Raw genomic sequence first — 15,444 nt, 5'->3', positions numbered from 1 at the left:
TCATGGAGTTTGATCTGCCTCAAAATGCATTAAGTAATGAGGAAATCCTTGAGGAGTGGGATAAGTTAATGAACACTGTCTCAGAAGCAAAGGACCCAGTTGAAAGGTTTGTTGCAGCAATATGAGGACATATATAGAAATAAGATGGGGAGGACTAATGCTATTTTGCATGAGGTAGAAGTAGGGAAAGCTGTTCTGATAAAACAACACCCCTACAGGCCTCTCTAAAAACCTAAAGAAGGAAGTGGTTATGATGCTCAGTGAAGATACGGAGTCAGAGTTGAGTGGAGTTCATCCATGATGTTGGTTCCCAAATTTGACAGAACTCAATGATTTTGAGTGCACTATTGGAAGGATAATGCCATAACAAAATTGGACTCTTTTCCAATACCAAGATTGGAGGACTATACAGAGAAAGTAGGTCAAGCCACTTACATCACAAAGTTGGTTATTGGCAGGTACCTTTATCAGAGAAAGCAAAAGACATTTCTGCATTTGTAACCCCAAATGGGCTATATCAATTCAAGTTGATGCCCTTTGGAATGAAGAATGCACAAGTCACATTCCAAAGACTCAAGAAAGGAGTTGTGGCCAGATTAACAAATTGTGCGGTTTATCTAGATAATGTAGTGATCTTTTGCAAGTCATGGAAAGATCACATGGTATAGTTGGTAGAGATCTTTGAACGATTAAAAGAAGCAAAACTGATAAGCTTAAACAAAACAGAATTCGCGAAGGCAGAGGTAACGTTCTTGGGACATAACATCGATCATGGAAAGTTGACACCAAGGAACATGAAGACGAAGGTCATAAGAGACATTTCCACCACCATCCTCAAAGAAAGAGGTGCTTCGATTTTTGGCACTAAGTGGATTCTACCAGAAGTTGATTCCAAACTTCAGAAGCATGGTGGCACCACTAATAGATTTACTAAAGAAGAACACAAAATTTCAGTGGACAGAACAAGAGGCATCCAAGAATTTAAAAGCAATATTAACCAGTGCACCAGTTTTAGCTAGATCAAATGTTTTGAAATCCTTCAAAGATGCAATCAATGCTAGCGATATAGGCTGGAGCTGTACTGCTACAGGAAGCTCATGATGGAATTGAATGGCCATTTGGCTATTTTGCAAAGGAACTCAACAACCCACAACAGAGAAAATACTCTACCATCGAAAAAGAATTATTGAGTTTGATACTGCCTGACAACAGTTTAATGTTTATGTGACGAACAATGTGTCGAAGACAGTTGTGTACACGGACCACAATCCTCTTACATTCTTGGAAAGATTTAAAGACAAAAATATGAGACTATTTTGTTGGAACCTCATGTTACAGACTTGTAATTTACAAATTGTACATGTTGTGGGTCATAACAATCTGATAGCAAGTGCATTATTGCAGATTTAAAGAAGGTGTAGATAAGATTAAGACAGCTTCTAAAATTATATATACATGCGTAGAAACTAATATGAAAAGTATAACTTAGATTAATGACCTCTGTTTTTTCATTATAAAGGGATTAATAATTGGAAAAAAAAGCCATCTCTCCATTATGATGGATTATTTTTTTCTTAAGGGGGGGAGGTGTTATGAAGTTGAAGGTGTGTACTGTACCTTCGAGAGACAGTGAATGCTGTTCTGAACTGAGAGCTTACAAGCACCTGTGTATATGACGAGATGGCAGACCCAGTGTGTAGTGAAAATTGAAAATATGTAACATTTGGATATGAAATGGATACCAGAGTTGGTTGCTGTTTTGACAATTTGAATTTAACCAATTTAAATTATGCCCCAGGATATTAAAACCCAACCGAGATTGGATTTATTGTTTTGCCAACATCCAACCAATGAGACGATCCCATGTTGAGTGTATAAAAATGCGGGCATTTTGAAAACTGGAGAGAGGGTAACTGCCATCAGGACAGATTCAAGAAATTAGGAAACACTCGCTATTAGAAAGAACCTTTTCACATGAAACATACTCAGAGTTAAAAGAAAGAAGGTGACCCAGAGAACTCAGCAGCCCGAAGAGTGAAATCATAGAAGATGACAGTGGCTATGTGGTTTTGAAATTAAGTTGATGTAATTTTAATAAGTGTCTTATTGGAACAGCATATTGTTATAGAGTTGGAGGCAAGTAATAAGCAGCTAAGAGAAAGAGGGGCTTAGAGTTGTGAATAGTTGTTGTTTAATGTTCATCTTTAGAGTTAAAAAATATAAACTGATGTTATTTTCCTTAAATAGTGGAATTTAGGAGTTCTGTTACTCACATTTTAACAGATTATGAAGTGAGGTGAGCTTCTCTGGGTGTTTGGTTTAATTAAAAGAGGGGTTCACTGCCGTGTCATAACAATGACCATGTACATAAAAAGCTAAAACAGCAAGAGTTCTTGAAGTGAGAAAAACTGCCTGTTTGAATTCACAGGAAATGCCTAAAGAGCCTTCCTAAATATTGCAACAGCATTTCAAATCTTGGACAGACCTGTTCTCTCCAGAGAATTGGGGTCTTGAAGAAAAAAGGAAGATCTCGTATAAAAATTTAAAATGAAAGTTTGGCAAATCCAGAGTGAACAAAAGAAGAATATGGGGTAGAGCCCAAAACAGTGATCTTAAGTTATACTGTGACCTTGAACTGAACTAATTTAAGGAAGAGAGATACTGCAACAGTTCAGCATTCAGGAAGGATGAGACTAATCGAGTTAAGGACTGTTTTCAGCCAAACCTATCTTGTAAGTTGCTAATTGCAACTGTACGATACATATAGTCTCAAAAGGGTTGAATAAAGCAGTATTTTCAATGCCCCTTCAAAAGGGCATGGAGAATTTTACAACTGAACAGCAAAAAGAATAATAGGTATGTACAATCCGAGACCTGTTGTGAAGTCATTAGTAAAAACGATTCATAGAATGGGACAATAGGTGGAGATGGTATGATGGAAGAACAATAACACTTCTGACTGTTCCTGCAACGTAGGAAAAACCTAACTGCGGGCTTTATAACACTGGTACAAGAATTATGATTCAAAAGAAAGATGCAAACTTTACTCCACCCTTAAGTGCAACACCTGAATCAGATGCGTGTGACACAGACAGTGAATGCAATAAGTGGTAAAGCAATTCATTACCGAGCAGTGACAGTGCTCACCTCAAATACAAAGTTCAAGTCTGCTACTCCCTGCCCCCCAAAAACTTCTGCAATTTTCATTCCCAGTTTTCTGCAGGCAACAGGAATGGCAAAGAATGAAAATATAGAAATAATTTTGAGGGCAAACTGATTTACAACAGGTAACAAATATTTTTAGGCAGTTTAGAATTTCGATGAATCACACAAAGATTACTGAAGGGATGGAAAGGCACTAGGGAACTTCAGTTTAATTGAAACTGAATTGCCATCACCTCAGTAAGAAAAAGCTTACCTGATGTTGCTATCACAGGTATGCACCCAGCAGTGGAAAAACACTGAAAATGTCCTGTTCCCTAAAGTAAAATTAGATAAAGTAGCATTTACTTTGAAAAATTAAAACTCTGGAAATACTTTTGACACAATTACCTTTCCTTACAAAGAAACAAAGGTGAAATATTATGACCACATCTTCAGTAGGGTTTATTTTTCCACAGATGAGCACATACCATAAATGCCTTCATAGGTAAGCTTCCCATGACAATCATGGCAATGTTTCAGTTTTAGCTGAGACTTTCCCATAGGCTCAGTAAAGGTTAGCACACATTGCGCAAGTTAGAGAGATAGGGTCAATTGTACACTCTGTGGAAGACGTGGGTGGACCACAAGATCACTCTCCTTCAATACTTTCATGTTCACTTTCCAGTGCCTAATAAATGTGTACTTTAAAATTTTATATTTAGAGTACTCATCTAACAGGTTACTTAACGATATTTTCTGAAATGTTTAGCCATTCCTCAAAGGAGCTTTGAAAATGAAAAATTTAAATTATCTTCCCTTGCCCAAAACATGTTTGTTTAGAACCAGCTAAATATCTTGTACCCTGCAAACTCATGAGTTAAAAAACACCTTTCTAAAATATAAGTAGCATTAAATGTATTCACAAAGAATAAAATTAAACTTTGTACTTAACACTAAGCCCTAGTTCCCTGTCTAGGTGACATCCTCAGTGCTTGGGAGCCTCCTGTGAAGCGCTTCTGTGATCTTTCCTCCGCCATTTGTAGTGGTTTGAATCTGGTTTCCGGTTGTCAGTTCCAGCTGTCTGCTGTAGTGGTCGGTATATTGGGTCCAGGTCGATGTGCTTATTGATTGAATCTATGGATGAGTGCCATGCCTCTAGGAATTCCCTGGCTGTTCTCTGTTTGGCTTGTACTATAATAGTAGTGTTGTCCCAGTCGAAATCATGTTGCTTGTCATCTGTGGGTGTGGCTACTAAGGATAGCTGGTCGTGTCGTTTCGTGGCTAGTGGTGTTCATGGATGCGGATCGTTCGCTGTCTTCCTGTTTGTCCTATGTAGTGTTTTGTGCAGTCCTTGCATGGGATTTTGTACACTACATTGGTTTTGCTCATGCTGGGTATTGGGTCCTTCGTTCTGGTGAGTTGTTGTCTGAGAGTGGCTGTTGGTTTGTGTGCTGTTATGAGTCCTAGTGGTTGCAGTAGTCTGGCTGTCAGTTCGGAAATGCTCTTGATGCGGAGGAAAGATCACAGAAGCACTTCACAGGAGGCTCCGAAGCACTGAGGATGTCACCTAGACAGGGGACGAAACATCTGCAACATAAATTCCCAGCTCGGCGAACAGAACCACAACAACGAGCACCCGAGCTACAAATCTTCTCACAGACTAAGCCCTAATTAACATTTGCAAAGTAATTTGCTTCAGGTCCTGTGTTTCTTTACATTCAATTCCATAAACTGTCACACAGCGTTCACAATGCAGATAAACAGCCAAATTGAACAGCACATCTTCGATTGTGCATCCCACCGGTTTTTACGTTTTCAAACTACATATATTTTTTGAATTTTGAAGTTCTTTGCTCATTGTGGCCGCATTTCATACCAGTCAAATCAAGTAATCTGTTCATTATATTGACACACAAAAATTAAAACCCAACAAATCAAACAGTATATATTACACCAAGTATAATTGGTATTGTGCAATGGTATTGGCACTTATTCATCAGCCAAGCAGCCATCCGTCACCTTAAGTTTGGACAGCAAAGCTAAGCTGAGTCCTAGCTTCTTTTTCAGATGTTAACATGTATAAATATTGATCACTGGATATCAATTGAGAATGGTTGCTATATTTTATCTTTCATCTGAGATGAACCTATAAAACCAACTGTAGCAGCCCCAACCACATTTCAGCTTAATCAACACTGACCTTTTGCAAAATCCTCTGACTTCTATAATGTTGAACCACTTAAATGATAACTAAACTCACTAAAGAGGTGATCAGTTGGCTTATGGTCTATATATGATGCTGAAAATCTTCCTAAATACATTAGACTGATGCACGATTTCAGAAAATCTGTTCATTAAAATAACTGTTTAGATGTCATGCACAAACTTTATTATTTGCACTTTACAAATAATAAAACCTAGCAAATGCACTTTTAATAAAACTGTTAGATCACTATCCTCATGTAAAAGTTTCTATTTGAAGGCTGAAAATCTCAGGACCTGGCAGCAAAAGTCTGCTGGTGGGAACTGGCAAACAAATTGATTAAAAAGATGAATTTCACTGAATAGTTATTACGTATAGGACTCAAGTACATTGGGACCCCACTGGGATTGTTGCAGGCAGTAAGATACATCTTGCTATTTAAGCAATTTGGCACACTGCATGGGAGAAACAGCGTGTCTTCTATGTTTGTGGGAGATTATAGGAGAGGCAAGAAAGGAAAGTGGAAAGTGTAGTAAGGATGGGGGAGTAATAGGAGGGGTGACAGATTGTTGTTTCCAACTCAAATCAGTTTTGGAAGAAAACTCCATTCTGAATGAAGGGACTGAAATCAAGGATGGTTTGGATGGGGTGAGGAAGTCGAATGGGGAGGAAGTAAGTGGGGGGGGGGGGGGTGATGGGAAGAAAAGGGGGCAGGAACTAGATGGGAAAAAATTTGTTCAACAGAAGAATAGTTGAAACTTTATTGCTGGAACAGCACAGCAGGTCAGGCAGCATCCAGGGAACAGGAGATTCGACGTTTCGGGCACAGGCCCTTCTTCAGGATTCCTGAAGAAGGGCCTGTGCCCGAAACGTCGAATCTCCTGTTCCCTGGATGCTGCCTGACCTGCTGTGCTGTTCCAGCAATAAAGTTTCAACTTTGATCTCCAGCACCTGCAGACCTCACTTTCTCCTCAACAGAAGAATACCCAATGTAAAGTTGTCTATACGTTTGTATCATGGGATTGTGCAACTTCACAATTTAGAAGCAGTGACCCCAAAACTATGTGGTTCAAACGGAGTATAACAAATTTATAAAAGAAGTAAGCAAGCATTGCAAGACTAAGAGAAATTCAGAGACTTGAGCTTCAATCCAACCAGTCAATGAAAGATACATACATCAGTGTACTCCCAGTTATTGTAACCACCTAGAAGAACTATAATATATAAATGACATATAACCTCATGCTTAACTTCTGAATTGTTCTCAGTTTTATTAGGTATTCATTAGGCAAGAAAGATTCTCCACTTTTTATTTACACCTTTACATTAAATGGAAATTATTCTGTTCATTAACAGGACAATTATCCTTAACATATAATTCAATTCTTTTGGATAAAAATCAGCAAAATCATCAAAGCAAAGATCCCAAGATATCCAATTTTCACTAAGAATAGTTACCTAATGAAATCACTTCTGCGATGCATAACCTCAATGCCTGCTACACAGGGCTTTTCTTGTTTAAAACAAAATAAAATAGATCTAGTAACACAAATCAGATTAAATTTAGTTTCAATTGGAGCCCATGTCATCTTTAAAGCATAAAAGTGAGCCATTATATTCACATGGTGGTGAATGTATTGATCAGATGCCAACGGAAGCAGAGGAAGTGAGTACCAACATAAAATTCAAACGAATGAGACAAACTATAAAAACTTGTATTTATGTAGAACTTTTCACCACCATGATACATTCCAAAGTACTTCTCAGCCAATTGAGCACTTTTGATAATGAGTCACGATTATAATGTATGCAAATATTGCTATCAATTTTGGCATAACAAAGATTCCACAAATGAGAGAAATTACTACCACAAGATAATTTGTTTCATTTATCTTAGTTAAGGAACACATATTGACCAGGATACTGGAAAACATAATTCTTCTTTCAAAAAAATGGCATAGTATCTTCTGTGCTCTTCTGGTGGATTTTGGGGCCTGACTTTAATAACCCAGTCAAATGAGGGCATCCCCAATAGTGGTAACACAAAGATCTTCACTGTTAAATTTGAGAATTCCTGGGCAGGTTTCTAACAGGAGGCTCCTATCCAAATATTCTGTGCAGGAGATATCTAAAAGTAAGTGGGTAATCTTTAAATCTGATCAAAATCAGAAATAGACATTTTGATCCTGTTTCAAATATCCAGGTGTCTATCATCTTTTATGGCATGACTAAGTAGTAAGAAATGGCAATCACAAATTTAATTTTGTAATGGATGTATATCCATCTAAAATTCACAACTTCCATCCCTGCTTAAGCTTGAGGAATTTCTACCCTTAAATGGCATGCTGAATATGTGGACTCCCAGAAAATGTAACCATTTGTGTCAGTATACAGTTATTTTGCAAAAATAAAGAGTTGGATGAACGTATGTTTACAGGATTTGAGGGTTATGGGAAAATAAATAGTACTATTCAATATTGATTCTATACTTTGCTATCTGTCTACAAGTATGCTTAAACTATTTGAGAAGATTGCTGCTTTGTCACATTGTGCATTAGTTCACACGGAGCAATTTTAATCTAGCTTGGGAAGCAGGAAATCTTTGGGATCACATGGGATGTAGTTTCTGATCCCATCCATTATGGACAGTGATACTGGATGGGTGTAAATCAGGATGACATCTGTTCCCATCACATTCCTAATGAGCAAATAAGGTTAAAATTGCCCCCAATTTGAGTCTCTCCTTTACACTTAAGAATGGATTACAGATGTGAGCTGAAATGGTCAAAGATGCTCTTTCACTTCAGCTATAGTCGCTGGAATGTGCTTCAGTGTCTATAACCAAGTGGTTTCTGGTATATGGGGAGCATTTTTTTTGGTGCTGTGCCTTAGTCACATTGTGAACATGGTGGGCTGATTTCCACTGTGTTAGTTCTCATGAGTGGATTTTAAGTGACCTGGGGAAATCTGCCACAGTTAGTATTGGAGTGACTGAAACCACCTTTTGTTGAAACTCATTTTACAGGGCAGAGCAAACTCAACAATGGCAAATATTAATAGCTGCTTCCACTAGGGAATGAAGTGAAGCACTACTAAGAGTTTTGTCTTTTTGTCCTGCATTGTGTTGCATTTTTTGCCTTGTGGATAAACATCTCAACGTAGCAAGAACTTGATGATAGTTTATGCTGAATGAGGGAATTAGACTAGAATAATTGCTGTTCTGCTACATGTATTGGTTAGGCCACTTTTGGAATACTGTGTGCAATTCTGGTCTCCTTCCTATTGGAAGGATGTTGTGAAACTTGAAAGGGTTCAGAAAAGATTTACAAGGATGTTGCCAGTGTTGGAGGATTTGAGCGATGGGGAGAGGCTAAACAATCTGGGGCTGTTTTGCCTGGAGCGTCAGAGGCTGAGGGGTGAACTTATCAAGGTTTATAAAATCACGAGGGGCATGGATAGGATAAATAGACAAAATCTTTTCCCTGGGGTGTGGGAGTCCAGAACTAGAGGGCATAGGTTTAGGGTGAGAGGGGAAAAATATAAAAGAGACCTCAGTGGCAACTTTTTCACGCAGAGAGTGGTGCGTGTATGGAACAAGCTGCCAGAGGAAGTGGTGGAGGTTGGTACAATTACAGCATTTAAAAGCCATCTGGATCGGTATATGAACAGGAAGGGTTTGGAGGGATATGGACCAAGTGCTGGCAAATGGGACTAGATTAGGTTGGGATATCTGGTCGGCATGGAGAAGGGTCTGTTTCCATGCTAAACATGTCTATGACTATGACTTTTTACACAGGACCACAGGAAATGACATCACAAACCCAAAGAAACCCAAACATATAAATAGAAAGCAGGAATTTTTAGCATTGCTTCGCCGGAGGCCCACTGAAGATGTTACCTAGCAGAGTAATGAAACATCTGGAAATGAACCTTCCTGCTCAGTGAGCAAATCTACATCCTTTTTACAAATGACATATTGAAATCAACTGAGTATTCCTTAAGTGAGGGGAAGGAAGGAAACACATGGTAGGAGGAAAGTGCAGTTTGCATGTCCAAGTTTGATAGGCTGAATTGTCATAGAGTCATAGAAACAGATCTTTCAGTCCATGTAGAACATAATCCCACTCTAGTCTAGTCCCACCTGTCTGTACCCTGCCCATATCCCTCTAAACCTTTCCTATTTATGTACCTATCCAAATGTCTTCTAAATATTGGAATTGCACCCGCATCACCATTTCCTCAGGAAGTTCATTCCACATGCAAACCACCCTGTGTGTACAAAAGTTGCCCCTCATGTCATTTTTGAATCTTTTTCCTTTCACTTTAAAAATATGTCTCCTAGTCTTGAAATCCCCCACCTGAAGGAAAAGACAACTACTATTAACATTATCTATACCTCTCATTACTTTACAAACGTCTATCAGGTCGCCTCTCAATTTCCTATGCTCCAGTGAAAAAATTCTCAGCCTATCCAGCCATTCTTTATCACTCAAGCCTTCCATACCTGGCAACTCTGTTCAGCTTGATTCTATCCTTCCTATAACTGGATGACCAGAACTGGTCACATTATTCCAGAACAGGTCTCACCAATGTCCTGTACAACCTCAACCTGACTTCCCAACTCAAATGCCTAAGCCTCTTTAACTACCCTGTTTATATATGATGCAAACTTCAAATAATTATGTACCTACACCCATCGGTCCCTCTATTCCACAACACTACCCAAGGCCATATCATTAATTGTAGAAGACCTACCCCTGTTTGTTGTCCCAAAATGCAATACCTCGCAGTTATCCATATTGAACTCCATCTCCCATTTTTTTAGCCCATTGACTTACTTGATCAAAATCCCTTTGTAATCTTAGAAAAAATTTGTCACCAATTTTGGTGCCGCCCACATAAATGATTTGGATGAGAACATAGATGAAAAACTAAAGAGGACCCAGATCGGATCCCTCTGAAACACCGCTGGTCAAAGGCCTCCAGTCTGAAAAGCATCCCTCCACTATCACTCTCTGGCTCCTGCTGTTAAGCCAACGGTGTGTCCAATCGGCAAGCTCACTCTGAATCCCATGTAACCTAGTTTTACTAATCAGTCTGCAACGCAGAACCTTGTCAAAGGCTTTACGAAAATCGAAATAAACAACATCTGCCATTGTCAACCTTTTCGGTAACTTCCTTAAAAAACTCAATCAAATTTGTGAGACAAAATTTTCCTCGCATAAAACCATGCATGTGGTTGTAAAATAATGAAAGGTATAGATAATGTCAATGGCAGTTGTCTTTTCCCTAGGATAGGGGATTTCAAGACTCGGGGACACATTTTTAAAACCACAAAACCAACCATGCACAAAACCTCATCAATTTGTGTATCTCTAAAGGTTCATAAATCCTATCTTTCATAATCACCTCCAACAAGTTACCCACAACCGAAGTCAGACTCACGGGTTTACAGTTCCCCGGTTTCTCCTTATAGCCTTTCTTAAACAAAGGTACAATATTAGCCAAACTCCAGTCATCAGACACCTCACCCGTAGTTATAGATGATGCAAATATTTCTGCAATGGATTTAGCATTTTCCTCCCTTGCTTCCCACAATATTCTGGGATATTGTAGAAGTCGTCTCTGATTTATCACTTTTATATTCGCTAAGACCTCCCAAACTTGCTCTTTTGTAATGTGAACTGTTTTTAAAACATCAAAGTATATTTCTCTGCATTCTCTAGGCTCCACTGCTTTCTCCAAAAAAATTAGAGACGGCTAACTAGAAATCAACCAGACAATACATGACGCAGGATCTTGACAGCTGGCAAGTAGAATACAGAGAGCCAAAAACCAGCCACCCGGCCATACAACACACGGAGACACCCATGCTGAATCTGACCCCACCAACCATCCACTTCCCCCAAAAAAAAAACTGGATCCCTCACTCCCACCTCTCCACACACTATCCATTTCCTCCAGCACCCGCAATAATGCATCCCATGATCTCCATACCTCAACAAGAGGCATGTCTGAGCCATCACCTGACACACATAGTCTTTTTTATACTTTTTTTAATAAATATTCTTTGTTGCTTTTACTATTTTTGTTGCCCAGATTTGGATTAATGCAGGTGAAAAGCAATCACACTCATCTCAATACTGGAATGTCTCAACAAACAACAATTGCAGAAGTAAAATGATGTGTTCATCTGCTCATTTTCACAAAATATACAGCAGCTATTTGATCCAATGTACCTGTGCTCGTGTTTATACTCTGCTTAAAACACTCTCATTTCATTTTCCTTCTGCATATTTATAAATTTGTTTTTCTCTCTTCATCAGTTTTCTTCATATATCAGCCAAATTATTTACTTGCCTATTTCCAGTGTAGTGATTCATGATTCTAATTTTTCTGCAAGAAGAGTATACTAATTTCTCTACTAATTTACTAACCATCTTGTAGCTATGGCTCCAGTTTTTGATTATTCCAGAAGTACATATTAAACTTGTCCAACCCACTAAATTTTAATTCCTTTCTGAGGATACCCTGAAGTCTTTTTCTTAACCCCAAACTTTCCTAGCAATGGAAATCTCTCAGATATGGTACCATCCTTGTAAGTCATTGTACTTTCTCCAGTGTTTGATGACAATTTTATAATATGGAAACCAGAAGTGCAGCCTGATTAAAGTCCAACACGAAGTTAACATAACATCATTACTTGTGAATTTGATAACCTTACAAATAAATCCCAGTGCTTTCTGAGCATTTCTTTCCTCCTTCAGAGGCTGTTTTTCATGGTTTGTTCTCCAGCATTTCAAATTCCCTTTACTCTTCTAACCCATTCAATTTAAAACCAAAATATTCTCTAAGGTATAGGTAATGATTGTGTTTCTGACCAAAGTATCAATTTACCTATTATCTATAGTTAACGTATCACATAATTGCCTAGTTTGGCCAATGTTTACATGTACTCTTGTTGCATTCTTCCTCAGTGTTAGCTATATCTGTCAGTTTGGTATTATCTTTAAATGGAGAAAGTGAGGTCTGCAGATGCTGGAGATCAGAGCTGAAAATGTGTTGCTGGAAAAGCGCAGCAGGTCAGGCAGCATCCAGGGAACAGGAGAATCGACGTTTCGGGCATAAGCCCTTCTTCAGGAAGAAGGGCTTATGCCCGAAACGTCGATTCTCCTGTTCCCTGGATGCTGCCTGACCTGCTGCGCTTTTCCAGCAAAACATTTTCAGCTATTATCTTTAAATGTTGATACTGTTGTTCATTCCTCAGTCAAATCATTAATCTAAATTATGAATCTCAATGGCACCAAAACTGATCCATATGGAACAACTATTTAGCCTTCCTCTGAATATACACCCTTTACCCTATTCTTTGTGTTTTTTTTAAACTCAACCTGCAATGTATTCAGCTTCCTGACTGCAAAACTTTCAGACTTTTATCATGAGGTAACCATATCAAATGTCTTTTGAAAATCCATGTATATCACATACATAACGTTACCCATGTCTACTCTTTCCACTCTTTCATCTTTCAAACGAATTCAGGAAAATTAAATATTTTGTCATGACTGGTCACTATTTTCTTTGAAATGGTTTTTCTCACTCGATATTTTATCAATTCTTTTAGCATGCTTTCAATATCTTTAACATCACAGACACTAACTGCTTGTCCTATAATTTCCAGGTTTTGATCGAATTGGACTTTTATGGCAAAGAAGGAAGGCATTCAGCCCATCAAGTTAATGCTGCCTCACTGTACAGCAAACCAGTCCGTGCCATTCTCTCCATCTCTATTTTCTCCTGACTATGTGTGATTCCATATCCAGACTTGATGTTTTAACCTCTTAAATTTTGTGATTTATTCAATATTGCATGTCACAACTCTTTCGGTTTTCGGCACATCTTCTGGTAGCGTCTAATTCATTATTTTCTTTATCAAAGTCTCAGGCACAGTAGTTATTGGTTCATCTGCCATTTTTCCACATTACCTTTGAGATTAACTTGTTCTTTCTTTACAGGCTGTATTCCTATTTTAATTTTTCTTCTGTAACTTATATGTTCGTAAAATACAATTATTTCTTATGCTCTTTTAAAGTTTGATTTCAAAATTTGAAGTTTGTGACTGTAATGACTGCGCCTTTTCGCTAACTGTTTTGAAAAACTGGGACTGAAATAAAAAAGTGTTTTAAGATCCAGTGTTTGAAAGGGTGGCTGCAGTTTTTAAAGCAAGTAACCAGGCTTCATACGAGGCATTGTGTAAACAACTGTTTGAAGTTGTTTCAATTGCTGAAGCAGCAATTGAAGTTTGAAACACAGAGGATTTAGAGCATAGTGAATGTATAGGTTAAGCCTTTTTTGGAAACAAAAAGTTGACTGATCTATGGACTACTGACTAATTTTCAATGATAGAAACATTATGTCAGCCGACAACCGAGAGATTGGTTCTTAGAGAACTGAAAGGATTAGATCTGGGAACACATTACAGAGGGGGAAGCAATCAGCCCCCCAGCTCAGGAGCAGTCTCCGTTCGCTGCAGCCAGAACGCACTGTAAATCTGAAAAAAACTAATTTATCTATTCTGCAACAGTTGTTGTAAAGTGTGATTTTAACTGATAAGTTGGACACTTTTTATCAGGGAACCAGCCAACTTCTGCTCCTTTGCAGTCGATGAATGTAACTAAAGAAAGATGTCTGAAACAAAGAGCTGGCTAGCAGAAGAGTCATAATGATCATTTCATTAACACTACCTGGAACAATGGTCTGTCCAATTTTTTTCCCCTTTGCCAAAATCTATTTTCTACCCGGTTTGTTTGTCCATTTGTCAGTGTGTAAGGGGAAGTTTATAAGAGGGCTAGAATCTGATCAGTTGTAATAAATAGTAATTATTGGTCAGTACAGAAATATGGTCTGTACTTTCTGTCAAGCTGGGCCTCAACGTTAGGTAAGTTGGGAAACTTCGCATTTTTTTTTAAGAAGTCTTTAACTTTTGGAATGATTCAAGGAATAACAGGGTTCGAGTTCGAGCACACTATCCCAGTGAGTAGTAATAGCTACCCAATGGGTTTTTGTTTTTAAAAGCTTCTCCCTTTCGTTCCTTGCATTTGTTATCTTTTAAGGCAGGATTAAAGTTAAAATTTTGATGTAAGCTGTCACTGCTATTGCTTAAGCAGTAGATGGGGAAATTCTATTTTGTTTGGTCATTATTAGATTACCTACATTAGATTAGATGAGATTACCTATAGTGTGGAAACAGGCCCTTCGGCCCAACAAGTCCACACCGACCCGCCGAAGCGCAACCCACCCATACCCCTACACCTAACACTATGGGCAATTTAGCATGGCCAATTCACCTGACGTGCACATCTTTGGACTGTGGGAGGAAACCGGAGCACCCAGAGGAAACCCACGCAGACACGGGGAGAATGTGCAAACTCCACACAGTCAGTCGCCTGAGGCGGGAACTGAACCCGGGTCTCTGGTGCTGTGATGCAGCAGTGCTAACCACTGTGCCACCATGCCACCCCCTTGGATTAGCTGCATTGAGCAAATAGAGTCATGGAGATGTACAGCCCCTTTGGCCCAACCTGCCCATGCCGACCAGATATCCCAACCCAATCTAGTCCCACCTGCCAGCACCCAGCCCATATCCCTCCAAACCCTTCCTGTTCATATACCCACCCAAATGCGTCTTAAATGTTGCAATTGTACCAGCCTCCACCACATCCTCTGGCAGCTCATTCCATACACGTACCACCCTCTGCGTGAAACAGTTGCCCCTTAGGTCTCTTTTATATCTTTCCCCTCTCACCCTAAACCTATGCCGTCAAGTTCTGGACTCCCCGGCCCCAGGGAAAAGACTTTGTCTATTTATCCTATCTATGTCCCTCAAAATTTTGTAAACCTCTACAAGGTCACCCCTCAGCCTCTGACGCTCCAGGGAAAAGAGCCCCAGCCTGTTCAGCCTCTCCATGTAGCTCAAATCCTCCAACCCTGGCAACATCCTTGTAAATCTTTTCTGAACTCTTTCACGTTTCACAACATCTTTCCGATAGGAAGGAGACCAGAATTGCACGCAATATTCCAACAGTGGCCTAACCAAT

The 15,444-nt window shown here is 39.0% G+C and overlaps 1 protein-coding gene across 3 annotated transcripts in view; it reads right to left on the bottom strand.

The window, feature by feature from the left end:
- Nucleotides 1-15,444, bottom strand: part of LOC122557325 (ubiquitin carboxyl-terminal hydrolase 12-B) — a 66,540-nt gene that overhangs the window by 17,965 nt on the left and 33,131 nt on the right. For 2 of the 3 annotated variants that reach the window (XM_043704909.1, XM_043704907.1), the window contains exon 6: nucleotides 6,806-6,886. The exons of the other annotated variant lie outside the window; for it this stretch is intronic. In XM_043704909.1, coding sequence (XP_043560844.1) covers nucleotides 6,806-6,886 — 81 coding nt within the window. The remainder of the gene's footprint in view (nucleotides 1-6,805; nucleotides 6,887-15,444) is intronic. 3 annotated transcript variants of the gene reach the window in all.

Source organism: Chiloscyllium plagiosum, chromosome 15 (assembly GCF_004010195.1).
Source record: "Chiloscyllium plagiosum isolate BGI_BamShark_2017 chromosome 15, ASM401019v2, whole genome shotgun sequence".
Lineage (NCBI taxonomy): Eukaryota > Metazoa > Chordata > Chondrichthyes > Orectolobiformes > Hemiscylliidae > Chiloscyllium > Chiloscyllium plagiosum.
Note: the sequence above shows the minus strand (reverse complement) of the source record. Positions and strands in the feature narration are given on the sequence as shown.